A 19,873-nucleotide genomic window follows, 5' to 3' on the forward strand; every position below is an offset into this window, starting at 1 on the left:
TTACTTTATATATATTTTTACATCATTTTTCATTTTTGCACAATGTATGCATTTTCATCTTGGTTATATTCCCCATACAATTTCCAGCCCCCTTATTTTGACCCTAATTCCTCTCCCTCCCATCCCTGACCCCCTGTAGTGTGTCTCTGGTTTATAGTTGCCTGTTCATTTTGATTTTTACTTTATTATAATTAATCATTTTCCAGGTCTCTTATTTAGGTTCTAAATTCCTGCTATGAGTGAGCCCATCCAGTATTTCTCTTTCTCTTTCTGGCTTATTTCTCTGAGCATGATCCCTTCCAGTTCTATCCATGTTGCTGCAAATTGCATGAGTTTATCTTTTTTGATTGCTGAGTAATATTCCATTGTATATATGTATCACATCTTCTTGAACCAGTCATCTATTTTTGGGCATTTGGGTTGTTTCCATAGCTTAGCTATTGTAAATAGTGCTGCTATAAACATAGGGGTTCAGGTGCCCTTTTGAATTAATGTTTCTGTGTCTTTTGGGTAAATACCTAGGAGTGGAATAGCTGGATCATATGAAAGCTACATCTTTAGCAGGTTGAGGAATCTCCAAGCAACTTTCCATAGTGGTTGGACCAGTTTGCACTCCCACCAGCAGTGCAAGAGAGTTCCTTTTTCTCCTCATCCTCACCAACATGTGTTGTAGCTAGTTTTTTTAATATGTGCCATTCTCACTGGTGTAAGATGGTATCTCATTGTAGTTTTGATTTGCATTTCCCTGATTACAAGTGATGCTGAACATTTTTTCATATGCCTGTTGCCCATTTGCATTTCCTCTTTGGAGAAGTTCCTTTTTAGCTCTTCTGCCCATTTTTTGACTGGATTATTTACTTTGTTTTTGTTGAGTCTCTTCCTGGTTCTGGCAAAGCTAGGTGGAGCTATGTACCGTGTACTATGTGTCTATATCTGCATCCTCTCCAGACTCCACCAACTCCATGTGCTCTTGACTGTAGGCATCTTCCAGCAATAAGCTGATATGCAAGATATATGAGATCTTAAGTTGTTTTTTGGAGTATTTATGGAGATGTTTTCCTAACGTGGGTTACTCCTCTGTGTTTTCTGCTCAGTCATTAATCCACCCTTTTACAAAAATAAGACAAAAACCTCTGTATTAGATATATATTCATTTATTAAGATTTATTCAACTTCGTCATTATGTCTAATCACATAGGACGTACATATATATAAAAAATACACAAAGTTCCTCAATCTAAGTTTGAATGTGATATAGAATAAATTAAGAATATTATGTATACTAGTGCATGCTTAATGATACCTTATAGGCATCAGTTAAAATAAAACAAAAAGAATAAATTCCCACAGGTACAACAAGTTACATTGATCGGTTTTCTCTGTTTTATAGAATAGTAAAATGGGGTTTTATTCTGCTGTGTTTATTTTATGTGGCATAATACATTTTTACATAAAATTTTATCAAGCTTACTTTAGTAGGCTGGTTTTATTTTTCTACTGTTCCTTTTAATGTTATTTAAACAGAAATAATTCTTACATACCTGAGTTTAAATGGAATATTGAGGAATTTGCATCTATATGGGGCAGGTATTTGAATCGTAAATTGAACACATAGAAGGGATCTGATCAAGGTCATTTACCTGAATATAATTCAATGTAATAAACCATATAGTTATTTCCTTTGACCCTCTTCAGCTGCCATATTTACCTTTCTACACATTTATAGATGTGTCCCTGCTTTTTTATTGTCTAAGACCTAACCAAATTTATTAGTAGATTACAATATGCATGTACTACATCTAGTAGAAAAATATGTTTATATATAATTATAGGTATGTAATCATTTACACCCATAGACAAGTGTGATGAGTTGGGTGAAACATTCATTTGTAGGAAAAGAACAACAGCTGTTAAAATACATGAATTTTAAAGTCTCCTCTACTCTGCTTAAAAATAATGCTTATTTCTTATTAAAAAGATAAATATAGGCATTTTACTTAAAATGTCAATATATGTTCATGTGCATTATATTTTACATGTAATTTTTAATATTTTAAATATATTGTTATTGAATCAGACCAAGAATTTTGAATCCTCTCAAGAGTTTTCAATATTCCCAAAGCAAAATTACTGCATATGGATATATAGGTATTTTATTACATTTGATTTTTTTTAATCATCATTTAGTTGTCATGACGATGTGGCCTTCACTGTCTATATCCTTGAACTTAGGAAAGATATTTCAGAGAAGTTCCATTTCAAGTTTAAATTCTGTTTAGCAGTATATAGTTTATTTGACTTATTTTGTATGAATTAGTAACATTTACTAAAATGTGCTGTTATAATATAGGTTCTTGTTTTTAAACAGCTTGGAGTCAGATTTGAAGATTGCATTTGTATATAGGACTAAAGGAGAACACAGTCTAATATAAGTATCACCAAACTGTGTTCAAATATTTTTTCCATTGATGTGTTCTATTTAATAGGATGAGAAGAAGAAACCGAAAGACTAGGAGATATGGAGTTTTGGACACAAACATAGAAAACATGGAATTGACACCATTAGAACAAGATGATGAGGATGATGATAACACATTGTTTGATGCCAATCATCCTCGAAGGTAAGTGCCAAGCAGTTTAATTCTATACAAGTGCTTAACAGATAAAAAATAAATTTATCCTAACAGATTTTATCAGTTTTATTTAATAAAGAATGAATGAGACTTTATTATTAAGGAACTAATAAAATTCTTTATGCTACCTAAACAATGCTCATTTTGACATTTGGCTAAGCCAAAATTATAGGACTGGTGGCCTATGGACTGATAGTGTAGCTGAGTCTGTCCTCAAATCTAACTCACTGAGTGTTAGAACTTTTCCTAAGAAATCACATGGATATAGACTTAGATTTAATGCAAATGGATTAAGGAAAAGAGGCAATATTCTACTTAATAGGCAATATATTATTAATAATAATAATTATATTATTGTTATTATTATTCCACTCAATAAGCAACATATAGCCAATGGACTAGTACCTAAAATTAAAAAACAAAATAATGTCTTTTGGGACAAAATGAATGGACCTTGAAGTGATTGTGCTAAGTGACCTAAGTAAGGTTGAAAGGCAGATAGTGGATGTTTTCATTTCTCTGTGGACTATCGAGCACTAAAAAAAATACTAAAAAAATACAGCAAATTCAAATCTTAGACTCAGTGAAAAGGGTACTGGTACCAGAGGGAATAGAGGGAAGGATGGAGGGGGCATGAAAAGGAAAGAGGTAGAGAATTGTTTGGGAAGGTACAGTGGCTGGTGAGTGAAGCACTTTTACATCTGGTGTAGAAAAATGTAACCCAAAGGTTATACAGACAATTTAATTTTTTAAAAAGTATTAGAGATTAGTTATATGAACAAAACCAAATCTATTCATTCATTAAGGACTCAGTCTCTTAGTGAAAACAAACATGAATAAAATGTATAAGATAAACATTTTGGAATATTCAAACATACCATCTGAAAAACCCTTCAATTGCTTATAAAGTATTGCACAATTCTTAGTGCATCAGTTATTGTCTGTTGCTAACTCTTCTTTAGGTGTGAACCAGATGAAGTGGCTAGCATGCTTTTGGAGGCCAATGTGTGTAATACATACTTATCTTTATGCAGTAGAATCACAGGAAGAATAATGTAAAATTCAGTAAATTTCTAAGTCTGACTGAAGGAATAACACAGCATTTCTCTCATCTTGGCTCACCCTATAGAAGGTGCCACTGAATACAATGGTGGTGGAGACTCAGGTTTTTATATCATTATTATTTTTGTTTAAAATTATGCAAAGATTTTGTAGTATAAAATGTATGGTACTTGTAGTATTTTAGAAGATGAAATACTTGAGACATCTCTTTTGTATATACACAGAAAGAGAACACAAAGAACAGTTAACTTATGAACTCAGGATTGATTCCAAGAGGAACTGAATTTGCATCCCAGTTAATATATTTCAAATGTGTTTCACTAAAGACAAAGGCTGTTACAGGCAAAAGCAACTACCGAAACTTCAGTAGTTGTGAAAGATAGTAATTTGTTCAGGGAATGAAAACAGCAAAAAATGTCTGGAATATGTAGCCTCTTATATGTATACCTATATCTATACATGCAAGACTGGCATTCAACTGTGTGCACGGGGGCGTGCAAGTTTTTGTTTTTGTTTTCAGAGAAATATGAAGAGTTTTGTAATCTGCTAAGGAGTTTGGTGTTAGTTTGCTTTCATTAGAGCTGTATGATGTTATTTGTCTAGAGTGTATGTAATTGGATAATCAGATTTATGTGGTAGGAGAGGTGATATAGGAGGCAAAGAACTAGGGAAGGCAGGAGGAGCATAAAAAAGGGGACAATTTCCACTAGGTAGCTTAGCTATCTTTTATTCTGCATCATACCTCAACACAGACCTTTCTCCAACACTTAAATCCCTGTCTTGTGCTCCACGTTTCATGAATGCTACATTCCATTAGAGAGCTAGACATTAATCAGAGTTACATAAACAGGGAAAGATTAAGTGTAAAGTAGTGTGAGAACTTGTAGCTTGGGCATAGAACACTTAATCAGAAACTGATGGTCCAGAAAGTTCTCTTGGAAGCGATATGTAAATTAAAACCTGAAAATGTGTAGAAATTAGCTAATAGAAAGGTAGGTATGAGGTAGGGTTTGACAGAGAACAGTAGGCACAAAGTACTAGAGGCAAAACAGTGTGTAACTATTCAAGAAACCAAAAGAAGTTAAGCAGATGCGATATTAATATGTGTCGGAATAACAGAAGGAAGGAATAAATGATTTTTGAGCTTTGTTACAGAAGGAAGGAGTAATGGGTAAGCAGAACAAGGGATCAGAAGGCATATGATGATCTGTGTTAACCAAATGGAAATATTTCTACTTGGGAAATTTAAAACATGAAATATAATCAAAGTTGCATTTTGAGGATTATTTTCTATGAATTAGGAAAGAGGAAGACGAGGAGTAACATGACTGGGAAGAAGACCATTGAGCTGGCATAGGCTGTGCTAGAGTGATATCGAGAGGTAGCGAGGAATAAATTATTTAAGAGATTTGGAAAGATATTGTTATCAAAATTTAGTCTTGTGATTAGAGGGAAAAGGTAGGAGAAATGGTAGTAATGGAGAATGTTGTTTCGGAGATGGCGATTGATAATGAAATCATCTTCAGGTGTTTGATAGTGTGACTATGTATTTAAAAATTGGAAGATGTGTAGTGTACCTATGCCTTTGTAGATTAGGAACAACAAATTGTGAACTGTGCATGCCGGTGTGCTCATTCACTCATCTATCCATCCATCCAATAAATGTTGCAGCTACTTAAATAGCAACTAATTTTTAGTGACACACATGGGTCTATATGTTTGGCACACACAGATCAACAAAACAGAAAGGAAAAAAATTCTGACTTTCTGAAGCTTAACTTCTAGTGTGGAAAAGGTGAGATTGGTGGGCTGACAGTTCATTTTCATTTCCACTTTTCCTTCTATATCCTCCTATATTGTTTAATTTTTTTTCTCTTTACAGAGCATTGATTTGTTCATTGCTTTTTAAAAAATGGGAATAATTTCAAATCTGTAGAAAAGCTAAAAGGATAGAAATCATACAAAGAAAACCCTTGTATGCTTTCTTAAAATACAGATACAGAAAAATGCATCTACCTCATTTTTTATTTACCTGATGTTCTAATGTTTCCTCATAATTAGATTCAGGTTATGCATTCCCAGGTGAAATACAACATAGATCATCCCTCTCCTCAAATTATCATATCGGGAGACACACAATATCCATCTGTCCTTAAATAGCAGTGGTAGTTTAGTGCATCTGTTCAAGTTTTTGTCCATTTTCCCAGTATGCTACTTCTCCCCTGTGCTACTAATAAAAGACATTTTAAATTCATGAAAATATTCTACTTCTTATCAAAATATCTCCCTGGGCTTAAAAAGCATTTATCATGATTCTAATCTTCACTATGATCATTCCAAATAATAGTTTTGCAACTTAAACATTTCCTCTCTATTTACCAATCAGCACTGATACTGCACTATAAGCAAGAGTGCTCCCTCGTTCCTTCCCTTATTTCTCTATTGGACAGTTTGGAATCAATAAATCTCTTTTTTTTTTTTTTTCAGAGGTTTATATCCCATTGCTGTGTTTGCCAATGGGATCTTCTTTAAGCTAGCTTCTGTGCCCTTGTGACTTGCTCCCATTTTTTTAAGTCCTTCCTTACATTCTGACTTAAAAAGATATTCTAGGATGACATTGTACCTGTCTTGCTCCAGACATGGAATCAGGCATCTCTCCAAGGAGATTTGGTTTCTTAGAGTGGGCACTAGGGGAGCTTTTTGCTACTAGGATGTCCTTGTATCTTGGTCCTTCTGTACCCAAGCCTATGAAATGTATGTGAACATTAGTCCGCAGACTCATGTGTGTGTGTTTTCACAGATATACGCATGCTTGAGATAGTTCCTTCAGACCTACCGTTCTTCCAGCCCAGCATATTCAAACTGCTTTCTTTCTTGCCTTCTTCCTTTTCCAGAATTGCACTCTCCTTGTTCTTTGAGGAGACTGTCTCTCAACAAAATTCTGGCGTTCACCTCCAACACATTTGCTTATTTGCTCATTCCTATAATAAAATTAATATTATCTCAGAATAGTTTTGCTTATAGCACTATAATAAACTAACCTACAAGGAATAGTTTAGGATTTATTTGCAATCTCATCCTGCCCAAAATGGAGAGCATACAGTCAGGTATTGAAAATGACTTTTTTCCTCTACTCTTTGGTACGGTTATAGTAGTCATTTGAAATATTATTTAAGTCAAGTTTGCTTTCAGTTTTCAATTTCTCCCTTCCCATTGTTTGATATGAAGAATGATTCAAAAGTAAAAACTATTCAAAAATTGTTTAAAAACACTCAATGTGTATCCTGTAATGTTTCTTCTACTCCATTCTTTCTATATCACCTCTCTAAGCTAATCAGCTTCATTATTTCCTAGTTTATCTTCCCCGTAGTTATTTTAATAAATGTTGACAAGTGTTTCTTATATTCTTATGTTTCTCTTCTTCCTTACATAAGAGGGAGCATACAAATATTCTGTTTTATACTTTCTGTTATATTTTATAATATCTCTTATAAATACTGTATCAATTCCGAGAGATATTTTCATTTTATGACGGTAATGTTATATGGTATGTATATATCTTAGTTTATTCAATCAGTTGCCTATGCATTTATAGTTTATAATCATTTTGAAATTAAAAAATAGTTTATAATTAGGGCCTCCCCTGGTGGCGCAGAGGTTGAGCGCTGGGCTGGGAAGCTGCCTGCAGCCTCTGCAGCGCCCGTTGGGTCCCTGGCCACCGGCGAGGGTCCCACATGGCGCGCAGACCTCTCCTGCTGCCCGCTGCTCCCCTCAGCATTGTGTTTCATCAGTCTCTCTGTTCTGTTCCCCACTCTGGCTCTGGAGAGTTCTCTTACCCTCCCGCGCTTCTGACTGTACCCAGTGCTTGTATAAATAAATAAATAAATCTTTTAAAAAAATCAGAAAAAAAATAGTTTGTAATTATTTCAAAATTATAAAATATCCCACGATGAGTAACTCTCTGCATATATATTTTTCTATTGTATATTGTTTTCAAGTATATTTTCAGAGTAAATTTCTGGGAGTAAGATTCAGATTCAAGCGGTATGATGTCAATTTTAACCATGGAATAGAAGGTGTCTGTAAGGTATCCCAGTGAATATAAAAATTGGATGGATTCATTTTTTCATTAAAAGCCATGATAAACTTTCTGCCATGTGTCCCTAGGCACTTTGCTAAGCTCTAAGAATGCAGTGATGAACAAAAATGGAGAAAATGTCCAGCCTTATGTAGCTGACAATGTAGTAGACGAACATAAGCCAGAAATATAGACTAAAAAAATCTTAGACTTTGTAGGTATGTTAAAATGCCAGTAGGAGAGGCAACACTCTCTGATAGGCCAGACCTATTTTTACCTCTTTTAAAATGATCAATAAGATGAATATTTCAGGACACCAAGAAATGAAGCCCAAATGGTTTTTCTGTTGTCCATTTATTTTCTTCTTCAAGCTATATTAAACATCACTTAAACAGTATCCACGCTGATTGTAGACATCTGTCAATTTTTTGAAAGCCAGTCAGATGTGGTACCACCTTTCTGTTTCACATTTTGGGGAAGGTGGGCACATTTCTTTTCTAGGAATGGATAGCAGTTTCAAAGAGTTGTGAGTGAAGGTGCATTTACATTCCTGTTATCTTTTGTAGCTTAGAGATTATTTTCTATGACAAGATATACAGTCTAAATTCCATTACTTCATTTGAAGCTGATTCAGTTGCCAGGACTTTCTGATAGTCTAATGTTAATGGTAGAGATTAAGCATATTTTATTGCTATCAACTTAAACATTTTTCATCAATTTATGCAACATTTTAAATATGTTTACAGGAAATATGCATATTGATCTTATTGTGATTCACACTAATAACAAATGGTGATCATGTTGAATATATTTGTCTCTCCCATTAAAGGGGAAAAGTCAATACCTAACATGGAGAGTATATTATAATAAGGTCTTTTAGATCTTAAAAGAGTACTTTCATCAAGGGCTTTCCAAAACAGCCATAGAAATGGCAGAAGAGGCCAAGAGAATGGATGATAGTGATAGAATGTATTGGGAGGAATAAGCTCTGGGGTTCTATCACTGAACCATATGGGGAGCCTGTACAGAGTCAGGTAGCAGAACTACAGTTAGAGTGATTGTTAGTAACTTACTAGTAAATGTACCAGACAAGACTTCTTACACGCAGAATGAAATCATCAAGATAGTCTTTTAAAGTAGTTCCTGTTGCTCTCACTTTAAAAATAGGAAAACCAAACCTTAGAGAGTTAAGTAATGTAGGTTTCTCTTCCTGATGCAGTCTCATTCCATTTTTAAATGTTGATTTGATTGATATCTTAAAGAGAATAATTCTAATTTCTATTTATTCTGCCTTCTATTGTAACACTTGCTATTACTTTTCATTTTTGAGGTGAAGACCCCCAAAATAAAGAATATAAATATTCTGATTTGCCTGGTTTTCCAACTGCTATGCAGATTCAGATTAGTCTACAAAGTAACTGCTGGCAATTCTTATTGGATCATCTTTTACTGATGCTGCCTTCATTGTTTAAATGCTTTCTAAAATTAGTTTCTCTTAATTTTTCCAAATTCCAACTACAAAATAACAGGAACTAAGTCATTTCCAGTGAGGTAAATTAATTTCCTTGCTTACAGTTTTATCATAGTATAAAACTATCCTTTTGTATTCAGCTCTGTAAGAGGGGTATTTTTATTGTAACTTTTAATATTCAAAATTTAATAATAATTGTTGGTAATAAGGAATTTAGGGTCATTATTTCACAGATTTTTTGATATTAGAATGAACCATTTGCTGCCAATATGTGATTTATCTTGATTTCATAAGGGAAATTTATTATTTCATGTAACAGGAGATCATAGATTGGCCAACTCCAGGCACAGTAAATCAGCACTTCTGTTCTTCTTTTTTTTTTTTTTTTTTTTTTAATAGAGGCATGTTTTATTTATTTATTTGTTTGTTTGTTTGTTTATACATGCACTGGGTACAGTCAGAAGCGTGGGAGGGTGAGAGAATCCACCAGAGCCAGAGCGGGGAGCAGAGCAGGCAGAAGGACTGAAGTACACTTTGAGGGGAGCAGCGGGCGGCAGGAGAGGTCTGCGCGCCATGTGGGACCCTCCTCTGGTGGCTGGAGAGCAGCCGGGGATCGAACCGGCGCCGCCGAGGCTGCGGGCAGCTTCACAACCCAGCGCTCAACCGCTGCGCCACCGGGGAGGCCCTTCTGTTCTTCTTTTTCATGATTCCTTGGTTCTGCCCACCTTTCTTTGTTGGCTTCATTTTTAGACCAATAATAAGATGGTTCCTGAGGTTTTATAATCACACGCAAAATGGTAACTCTCCATGGAAGTTAGGGACTAGCTCTTCTGTGTCCTATTTCTTAGAAATGAAAACAGTTTCCCCAAAATCTCTCAACAAAGTTGGTTTTTGTTTTTGCTTTCCATATAATTCACCATGTGATCATTCATAAGGTAAATATTTGTAAGAAAAATGGAAGCGATAGAAAGACGTGTCATTTGGGATTGAATGGCTATTGAAGTACTAACCGCTATAACTACTACCTACCACTATGTCTTTTAATCTTAGCATTAAAGTTAATACAGTCAAATTGGAAAAGGTTGTAAGTATTTGAAAATAATTGTTTGGGCAGCTTGGTTAATATAACTTCTTTTTAATTTGCTATTGATATGCCAATTTTGTATTTTAGAGGTAATTTATTTAGTTACTAAAAATCATTTTTCTAAACAAAGGAATTTTAAAACTGAAAAATATCAGTTCTAAATATCCTTTAAGATATTTCAGTCCTTTAGATAGAAACACTGATGAGTAATTAGAAACTGCACATAGCTAATTAAAATTACCTTCATTTTTGTCAAAGAAAGCCAGTCTCAGAAAACAACTTAAAGATAAACCTTATAGCATAAAAAGAGTGGGAACAATACCTTCTTGCCATTATGTTGATTTCTACCAATCAACTTCAGTTCTTGTTGTTATTATTATTTTATAGTGATGCTCGCTGATGGGCATTGGGACAATCATGATGGCAGCTTCTAAAAGCTAGGACTTCTAACACTTCACTTTGCCAACTATATGATTTTAAAAATAAACTCTAAACTTACTCTTTAATTACCTGTATTCTGTTTCATTACATTTAATATTATATTGTATTTGTTCATTACATGTGCCCATTGTTACTTGGCACAAAATATTTTCTGGTTATTAACATCAGCATGTCAGAAGCAAAAAGCAGATTTAACATCAGTATTTAACCAGAAACTATCATTAAGAAGATCTTATTCAAGTTAACAACTTGAAAATAGTTAATCAATATGAAAATAGTTCTAATTTCTAAAACACTTCTCTAAATATTGAGCATAGCATTGTCACAATAAAAATTGTTATTAAATGTAAATAGAATATAGCAAATTATGAAAGTATTAATGTTTATTTTAGATAGAAATTCAAATTTTAGGTTTTCTAGTGCTTTTTTACTCCTACGCTAGTCTGTACTTAATGCCTCTAAAGGGGATTATGCTGTCTCTGTCGCTGAGGAAACAGGTAATGAAAGAGAACATTCCTGTAGGATTTTACATCCTTTACTTCATTTCAACATGTGCTCTTGAGACTATTTCCCTTCTTTTCTGTTTGAGTAAGTTATAAATGAATGAATGAATGAATGAACGAACTATATGCTGTTTAGAAAGAAAAGTCCCAGAAAATATATCAAAAGTACATTTGTAAATGGAAAAAAAAATTGTAATATGTGGGACACTACAAACTTTACTTTCCTTAGTATTCAAAATGCTTGTACCTGTTGAATATATATATATATATATTAACAAATCATTAGAAAAATTAGCAAAGGACTGAAATAGACAATTCACCTAAGAGAAAAATGCATATTATCAGTAAATACATGGAAAGATATTATCTCTAAAGGGAAATTGAAATAATTGTTCATTGATACTATTGATTATCTCTCTTACACATCACTCAAATTGGTCCTGTTAGTTCTTTATTCACTGACAATAAGTTTAATTCAGTCCACCTTCATCTCATTCCTGGATTAACATAATAATTCCCTCATGGCGTTTCTTTTTTTAGTCTTTTGATTTGCAACCTGGATTATTTTCCTAAAACCTGATCATCTTATCAACCTACTTTAATTTAATTAGTGGGCACTAGGAAAGACTATTGTAAAGTTATTTGTCTGTCATTAAATGCTTTTTACCACATACATCTATAGCTACTTCCTATCTTTTTTTTTTTAATTACTCAAACATACTATCTCATCACAGGCCTCCAGTGATTTACCTGTTGTATACTCTATTTCAAGTATACTTTCCCTATCTTTCTCTAGCTCTTAGTACTCATGTTACTAGTCCAAGTTTATGGATGGGAAATGACTGAACCACAGTTATTAAGGTACACAGTTATTAAGGTACACACCATTCCCAGCACTCTTGGCTTAGTGCTCATGCTCTAAAATCCATTGACATATTTCTGTAAAAGAATCTGAGGGTAAAAACTGCCCTAGGGTCTAATATTTGATTTATTTAAATGCATAAAGATCAATAATACTTTTGACTGTGTAGAACAATTTTTCCTTCAATTTTGATTTAGATTTATAGCTATTTTGATAGTTTAGTATCTTCTGAGTTAGCTCTTTGTCCTTGGAAGTAATGTATTTTTATTGTACCACTGTACAATGTGTAGAGACAGAACATTCTTGAAGCTTTGAAAATAACTCAGAGGTTTGTATAAAATTTATTAGTCCCATACACTTGCTTTAACTCACAGAAAATAATGGTGATTTTTTTTTTTATTGTGGTAAGAGTATTTGAAATGAGCTCTACCCTCTTAAATTTTCAAGTATACAATACAGTGTTTTTAACCATGGATGCAATGTAGTAGAATAGTCTCCAGAACTTACCTTGTAAAACTGAAACTTTATACCTATTGGATAACAGCTCCTTGTTTTCCTCCTTTTCTGTCCCCTCGTAACCACCACTCTGCTTCTAGAAATTTGACTATTTTTTTTTTTTACAAGTAATAGAATACTCAGAATTATAGACACTCAAAAGTTTTTCTCACATCATAAAAGTGTAATGGTTAACTCCTGGCATTGATTCAATGACTGTTTGATGACAAAGTTCAAATCTATGCCGTTTTCTGGAACCTTTCTTCATGTTTATCTTCCCAATGTCATATGGTTACTAGTTTCAGCCATCACACCCATGTTCTGGATGACAAGAGGGTAGGAGGGAAGAAGCCATGCCATGTCTAACTCGATCAGGAAACCAAATTTCTTAGTACTGGTTCCTTTCTTCTACTTGTCTCTGTGTCAGTTCTTTCTTATCTCTCTCCCTCCCTTCCTCCTTTTTTCTCCCTTTCCCTGTCTCTCTCCCTCTCTCTCATACACACGTCAGCATTTTTTATTAGAAAATAAAATGCTGGGAACAAATATTTATTATACAGTTTATTATATGTCATTCTGACTATTCCAAGTATTATCTGAAAGTTAAATTTGGCACCTGGCAAGAGAGAAATGTTTGGGAACCACTGAATAAAAGCATGCTTTTTGAGGACTATTGTTCATGTGCCGCAATTGTACAGAGAAATAAGAGGCATTTGGGACACTAGGAGCATGAAGTAGAGCACAGATTATGCCAGTGGCATACCACTGCTGTTGTCTATTTGTGTTTAGTAACGAAACCTATTGTCATAACCAGACTAGCTTTTTTTTTTTTTTTAAGTACAGTGGGAACTTTCTAAATGGTAACACAATAGAGTATTTGACTTGATCTAGACTTTAAATTTCAATGGCTAAATCCTCATGACAGTATTGTGGAAAAATAAGGAGCAAGAGTGTGATTATATAGACTGAATGTTTTTTGAGTTTTTGTTACTGATCACTAAATGATCTTCTATCAGTCTCTTGAATTTTGATTCTTCCTATTACCAAGCCACCTTTCAAATGGTATGCCTTAACTCATCTCTAAGCCCTTTTCTAATTTCTTGTGATTTTGTATTAAGAGAGCCAGGGAATTATGTTAATTATTTTTCTTCATTGTTTTTTTCTTTTTTTCTGTCATCACATCCTCCCCAGTACCAAGCAATATTTCTGGCAGATAATAAAAACTCAGAATATGTTTGGTGAATAAATGAATGAATGTCATTTTTTAAATGTATTTAATTATTAATCTTAGTAGCACACACAATTCAACATATTGCATGCCCTATTTTAAATGCATTGGAAACCATCAAGGCCTTAAAAACTGTTGTTACCTGTATCTGTCATTAAGTGAGATTATACATTTGGAATAGATTTGTCTGTACTTGTTATACATGTCACTATCATAAATTGTGGTTGTGAAGATATAAGATTCTTATTTTTTTTACTTCTTAAATTGTACTGGTGAATAATTTGTCAATTTCTGACATAAACATTGTCAATTCAAAATGTAAACATCAATAATTAAAGATTCTTCACACCTTTTTCTCCCTTCACTTCAAGTTGAAATAAGTTCTATGGAGTTGTGCACTATTATTTATTCAAGAAAAGATGCTATTAATTTTAAGTTGTAGGACTAAGGAAAAGACAGTGTCATTGTAATTATTAAATAATATATTTTATGTATATACATATATATAATATAAAAACTTTCATTTTTCATCCCTTCAAAAAAATTTGCAATTTCTTCTACATTCAGATGCCTTTTTGGTTTCTTAAAACAGAACTTAGTAGTTTTTTTTATCTAGGATATCTTCCCATTTTAAGAAACATGGCTTTTTTGTGTAAAAATTTGGAATTGACACCATTATATTAGTGATAAACATTTGCTTCACTGATACAGAATTGGTACTGACCTCTTTCATCTCTTTCAGCATATATGATTTTTTTTTTTTGCTTCAGTAATGATTCCGATATTATCTTCATGAGGGCATTTTAAGCATCCTAAAACTTATTCCTTATAATGTCAACAATGCATACAATTCAGCTGAAGTGACAACTATAAAGAGCTTTGATCAATTTTGTACACATAAAGGCAGTGGTAATTGTTTAACAACTATCACCTTTTGGACAACAGTTCTAAAATGTCAGCAATTGAAACATGCATTCCAAAGCCAGAAATATTAACCTATTAAAAATGTCTGTTTCATAAACTATGAAATGTACTTCTGTCCATAGGACAGAATACACTTGCAATCCTGCTTGGTTATGGATCTTCCACCTTTGTTTCTGTCCAAAATGCGTATTTTCATTTATTTTTTAAAAGTGCCTCTTTTTAAAAGTTCCATCCACATTATACTCCTGATTCTATCTCTAAGTATCTATGAATCTGCCATTCCACCTTCTACAACTTTTGATCACCTCTCCAGGCTGAGGAAACCTGGTTATTTCTCTGTTCTTTGCTAATGCTATACAGTGTTCAGACTGATGAAAGATCACTGAGAAATTGAATCAGGACTTGAAATACCGGAGATTTCACTGAGGAGGTGATATGTATAAGATACTATGGTGATACCTGATGGGGAGCATCCTAATAACACTTCAATTAAAAGAAAAAATAAATAAATTTAAATAAAATCTTATGACAGGCCAGAAAGATGCATTTCCAGCAGAGTAGAAAGTTTAAGCTAAGAAGGTGCCCAGTGTGAGAGTGTGTGCATGTTGTGAGTCTGTAGAACAGAGGATATATGCTAAGGTCAGTCAGATTTGGGAACAAGACAAAAACAGCATGTTAAAAAAATCAACATATTAAGGACTTAGATTTTACCATGTGTGACAGTTGTTATAAATCATCGACTTTTGTGGAGGGAGGGAGGGATGCCATGAGATAGATGTTCTAGGAAAATGATTCTGGTGACCCTGTGAAAGACAAATTTGAGTCTGGCAGAAAGTAAGCTCCAATATTTTGAAGCTCTTTCAGTTGTTCAGGTGAGAGGTGTCAAAGCAAAGGCAAAGACTATTTTAGGAGGAGGGAAGAAAATGAACATTTTTGACAAGATAATAATAAGCAGCATTACTTAGGGTAAGAAGTAGTCAGAGAGGACTTCAGCACTCCCATTGGAATGATGATTAGGTAGTTGGTGTTATTATTTCAATGAAGAGGATACAAAAGAAGACCAGGTTGAATACTGGAAGATGATGGTTTGATTCTTGATGAGTTAGAAGTATGTCCTAGGGGACATGAAGATAAAGAACATCTTCTTTATCACACAGTCTGTAGTTTAACCATACCAGGTAGAGATTAGGAGAAGGTGGTTCCACATAGCACATAGTGCTAGACAATATATAAACATCTGGAATGGAGTTCTGAGTAGGATCCAACTCCAGGAATGCAATACTTTAAGTAGGAAAGCGGATCGTTCAGTCTGGAAAATATAAGTAAATTTAAAAACTATTAGATAATTACGCATGTTTTCATATGTTTTCAGATTGATTATGAATCTCAAAATGCATTTCTGAAACTGTACGTTAAATATATAATGTACTAGGGATTTTAGATCATGAAACATCTTATACTGCTGTAGCTAGATGTTCCTTAGGTTATCAAGTGGTCCAAGTTCATAAAGCTACTTACTGCTAAAGTGGATACCTATCATGTTGTATTTTTATTCTGGCAAATGACACTGTAATTTTTATTTTACTGATTTTTTTTTTCATAATCCACAAATCCATTATCAAAATGATCAGGAGTTTCAAGCATGTGAAAGACAGAGGTGTTGTATCAGAACACTATTAAAACTTTAGCTTACAATAATCTAATAATCACTTAGATGCTTATTATAGATTGCTTACTATAGATTCAGGTAAAACAACAAGTTGGAAGAGAGAATTACTCACCTTCTTCTATATCTTAAATGATGGGATAAATGTTAATAAAAGAAGATTTAGCAAGTCAGTAAAATCTGTACATCTTTGACTATTCTGTTTTTTCCTCCTGTCAATTTTTTAAATTCATTTTAATCATTTTATATATTTTACATCATTTTTCATTTTTGTACAATGTATGCATTTTCATCTTGGTTATAGTCCCTGTAAAATTCCCACCACCCATGAACTATCACCATGGTCCCTTGTGCTCTTCCCACCCTTGTTTTGATCCTACTTCTCCCCCCACCATAGTATGTCTCTGATTTATAGTTGTCTGTTATAGTTAGTATAAACAAAATAATCAAGTGTTTTATTTGTGTTATTTATTAAAATTTCTTTAGATAAATACTTTCATTATCTTCTTCCTGCCACTACAAGTCTTTGGAAATATTTTGAAATCTGTTTAAATATATTTCAGAATGAGCATTTATACTGTTTTTTATTTCTTGCAGGTAAGAATGTGCCTTTTTATGAGAGGATTTCATCTTTCTACCATGAAGAGCAGAATTTCTGTTTAAGGAATAAGAAGCCACTTTATAATGGGGGGGTATTTAAGTTACATTTATTATGGTAATCTTTAATTTTCGTTGAAAGGAATACTGGATCTTTTGTTATGACTTTGTATGTATAGAAGAGCTCTTACTGGGCATAAAGTTGTTGGGAAAAAAGTGTACTATAATAGAAATGTTTGAAAATTACTTTAAAACAGGGTATTTCCTGATCAGTTTTGTTTCTTGCTTACCATATTATTATAAACTGTTTTCCTTTTATGTACTAATCAGTTGATATTATTTTGCTATTGTGTTTTAAAAAAATGTAAATCCCAACAACCAACTGGTATGTAAAATTAATTAAAAATTGCCATTACCAAGATGTTTTCCCATTTTGGGAAAAAGAAACCAAATTTATTACTTTGCATTTGGGTTTTTTAATATTAATAAATGTCTGAGTTGTTGTATGTAAAACAATAAATGATTTAAAATACCATTAAAGTGGTCCAGACAGTGTGTCTACATAATAAACCTGAGATTAAAGACTTAGATATTAGCATCTGTACTTTACAATTTCTATAAATAGCTGTCAAAAAAAAAAGTAAACTCTATTTTAGCAACTTTCTTTTTTTTTTTTTTAATAGAGGCATATTTTTTTGTTTGTTTGTTTGTTTGTTTTGTTTGTACATGCACTGGGTACAGTAAGAAGCACGGGAGGGTGAGAGAATTCACCAGAGCCAGAGCAGGGAGCAGAGCAGGCAGAAGGACCGAAGAACACTGCTGAGGGGAGCAGCGGGCCGCAGGAGAGGTCTGCGCGCCATGTGGGACCCTCCTCTGGTGGCCGGGGAGCAGCCGGGGATCGAACCGGCGCCGCAGAGGCCGCAGGCAGCTTCGCAACCCAGCGCTCAACTGCTGCGCCACCGGGGAGGCCCTATTTTAGCAACTTTCTTATTGAATTAAGGTATCTGCTTTGATTAGATATTTTAGAAACCAGTGAATTTTAGCTGTATGATTGGTTGAGAATATTATAAAAGAGATAAATAATGCAAATACAGTATAGCTCCAAGTTTCAGTTACGGTATGATGTTGAAGAATGAGGAGTTAAAGCAAATGCATAGACTTTGGAGTCAGACAGATCAACATACTGAAATTGACTTTATTGTCTAAATTATTTGACCTCATTGAGCTTCATTTATCATATTCTAAAAATTAGAGGAGATTTATAGGAAAAGCATGATTCACTAATTCAGTTGGTTACAGGGCCAGGGAGATAATTTCAGTCAGAATTGGCTAGGTCACATAGTAATAACTGATGGTCCCCAAATCACAGTGGGGTCACAGCACAGATGTATTTCCCACTCATTCTGCCCATTTGTTTTATTCTGTGATTCTACAATTTGTTGTCTTTTTTCCAGGTCTAGGCAGATGGAAAAACCTCTTCCTGGAATATTGCCTCATAGCTTAATGTTCAGACATTTAGCTACTAGTTCATAAACTTCTATCTGCATACTAGTTCATAAATTTGTATCCTGTAGTGATATATTTCATTTCCATCTGCATTTTATTTACCAAAATAAACCCTAAGGCCACTCCAGAGTTCAACAAAGCATGGATAGGTAATCTTTTAGCAATTAATTAAGTTGGAATACTTGGCACAAAATGCCAACTTAGTTTTGCCTGGGTGCTGACTGGCTTAACATAAAAAGTCAGCTCTTCCTCATGTCAGTATATTCATGTATTTTGCAAGCAGGAACTAACCTGAAAATACATTTATTACAAAGGGATCAGACTCTGTTCAAGTCTTACTAATTGTTATGCTGAGGAAATACCCAGTATTGCTACATATTTAGTTTTAATTTCCATGCAAAGCCAAGACGCAACATTACCTAAGTTTCAGTTGTGCATCATTCAGAATCAACATGAACATATACTACATTAAGTTCACCAATAAAAGTCCAATTTATCTTTCACCATAATATCTCCCCCCTTTGCCAGATATATCCCCCTCTCTGACCCCTTCCTTTGGTAACCACTAATTGGTCATAGTTCAGAATCATTTCCTTTAATTAGTTAGTTCATCTGTTTATTTTTTTTTCTGTATGTACCACACCTGAGTGGAATCATATGGTGTTTGTCATTCTCTGTCAGGTGCATTTCAGTAAGCCGGATTCCCTCTAAGTCTGACCGTATTCTTTTTTTTTTTTTAAGATTTATTTATTCATTAACACAAGAACCAGGGTACAGGCCAGATGCGCGGGAGGGTGAGAGGATTCACCAGAAACAGAGCAGGGAACAGAACAGGCAGACGGACGAAATACACTGCTGAGGGGAGCAGCCGGCAAGACAGTAGAGGTCTGCAGCGCCATGTGGGACCCTCGCCGCCGGCCTGGATCAAACTGGCACTGCAGAGGCTGTGGACAGCTTCACAGCACAACGCTCAACCACTTGAGCCACCAGGGAAGGCCCAAGTCTGGCCATATTCTTGCAAATGCAGGATTTCATCATTTTTTTTATTGCTCAAAAATATTCCATTTTGTTTATATACCATATCTTATATACCCATTCATCAATCAATGGACATTTACATTGTTTCTGTTTCTTCTATTGTAAATATTTTTACAATAGGCATGAGGGTGCAAGTATCTTTTCAAATTAGAAGTGGAATAATTGGGTGATAGAGGATTTCTATTTTTAGTTTTTTTTTTCATATTCTCCATACTGGCTTTCCATTACTTGTTGTTTCTTGTCTTATGGAGAATAGCCATTCTCACAGGCATATTGTGATATCTCAAT

The 19,873-nt window shown here is 34.0% G+C and overlaps 1 protein-coding gene across 2 annotated transcripts in view; it reads left to right on the top strand.

The window, feature by feature from the left end:
- Positions 1-17,637, top strand: part of FAM174A (family with sequence similarity 174 member A) — a 29,701-nt gene extending 12,064 nt beyond the window's left edge. Inside the window, exons 2-3 of one of the 2 annotated variants that reach the window (XM_037529571.2) lie at positions 2,487-2,621; positions 17,042-17,637. In XM_037529571.2, coding sequence (XP_037385468.1) covers positions 2,487-2,621; positions 17,042-17,045 — 139 coding nt within the window. In that variant the 3' untranslated portion in view covers positions 17,046-17,637. Of the gene's footprint in view, positions 1-2,486; positions 2,626-17,041 lie in introns of those variants that run through there. The other variant, XM_037529572.2, reaches the window with a different exon arrangement.
- Positions 17,638-19,873: the final 2,236 nt, after the last annotated feature.

Source organism: Talpa occidentalis, unplaced genomic scaffold (assembly GCF_014898055.3).
Source record: "Talpa occidentalis isolate TD23 unplaced genomic scaffold, MPIMG_talOcc4v2.1 talOcc4.6, whole genome shotgun sequence".
In the NCBI taxonomy this organism is placed as follows: Eukaryota; Metazoa; Chordata; class Mammalia; order Eulipotyphla; family Talpidae; genus Talpa; species Talpa occidentalis.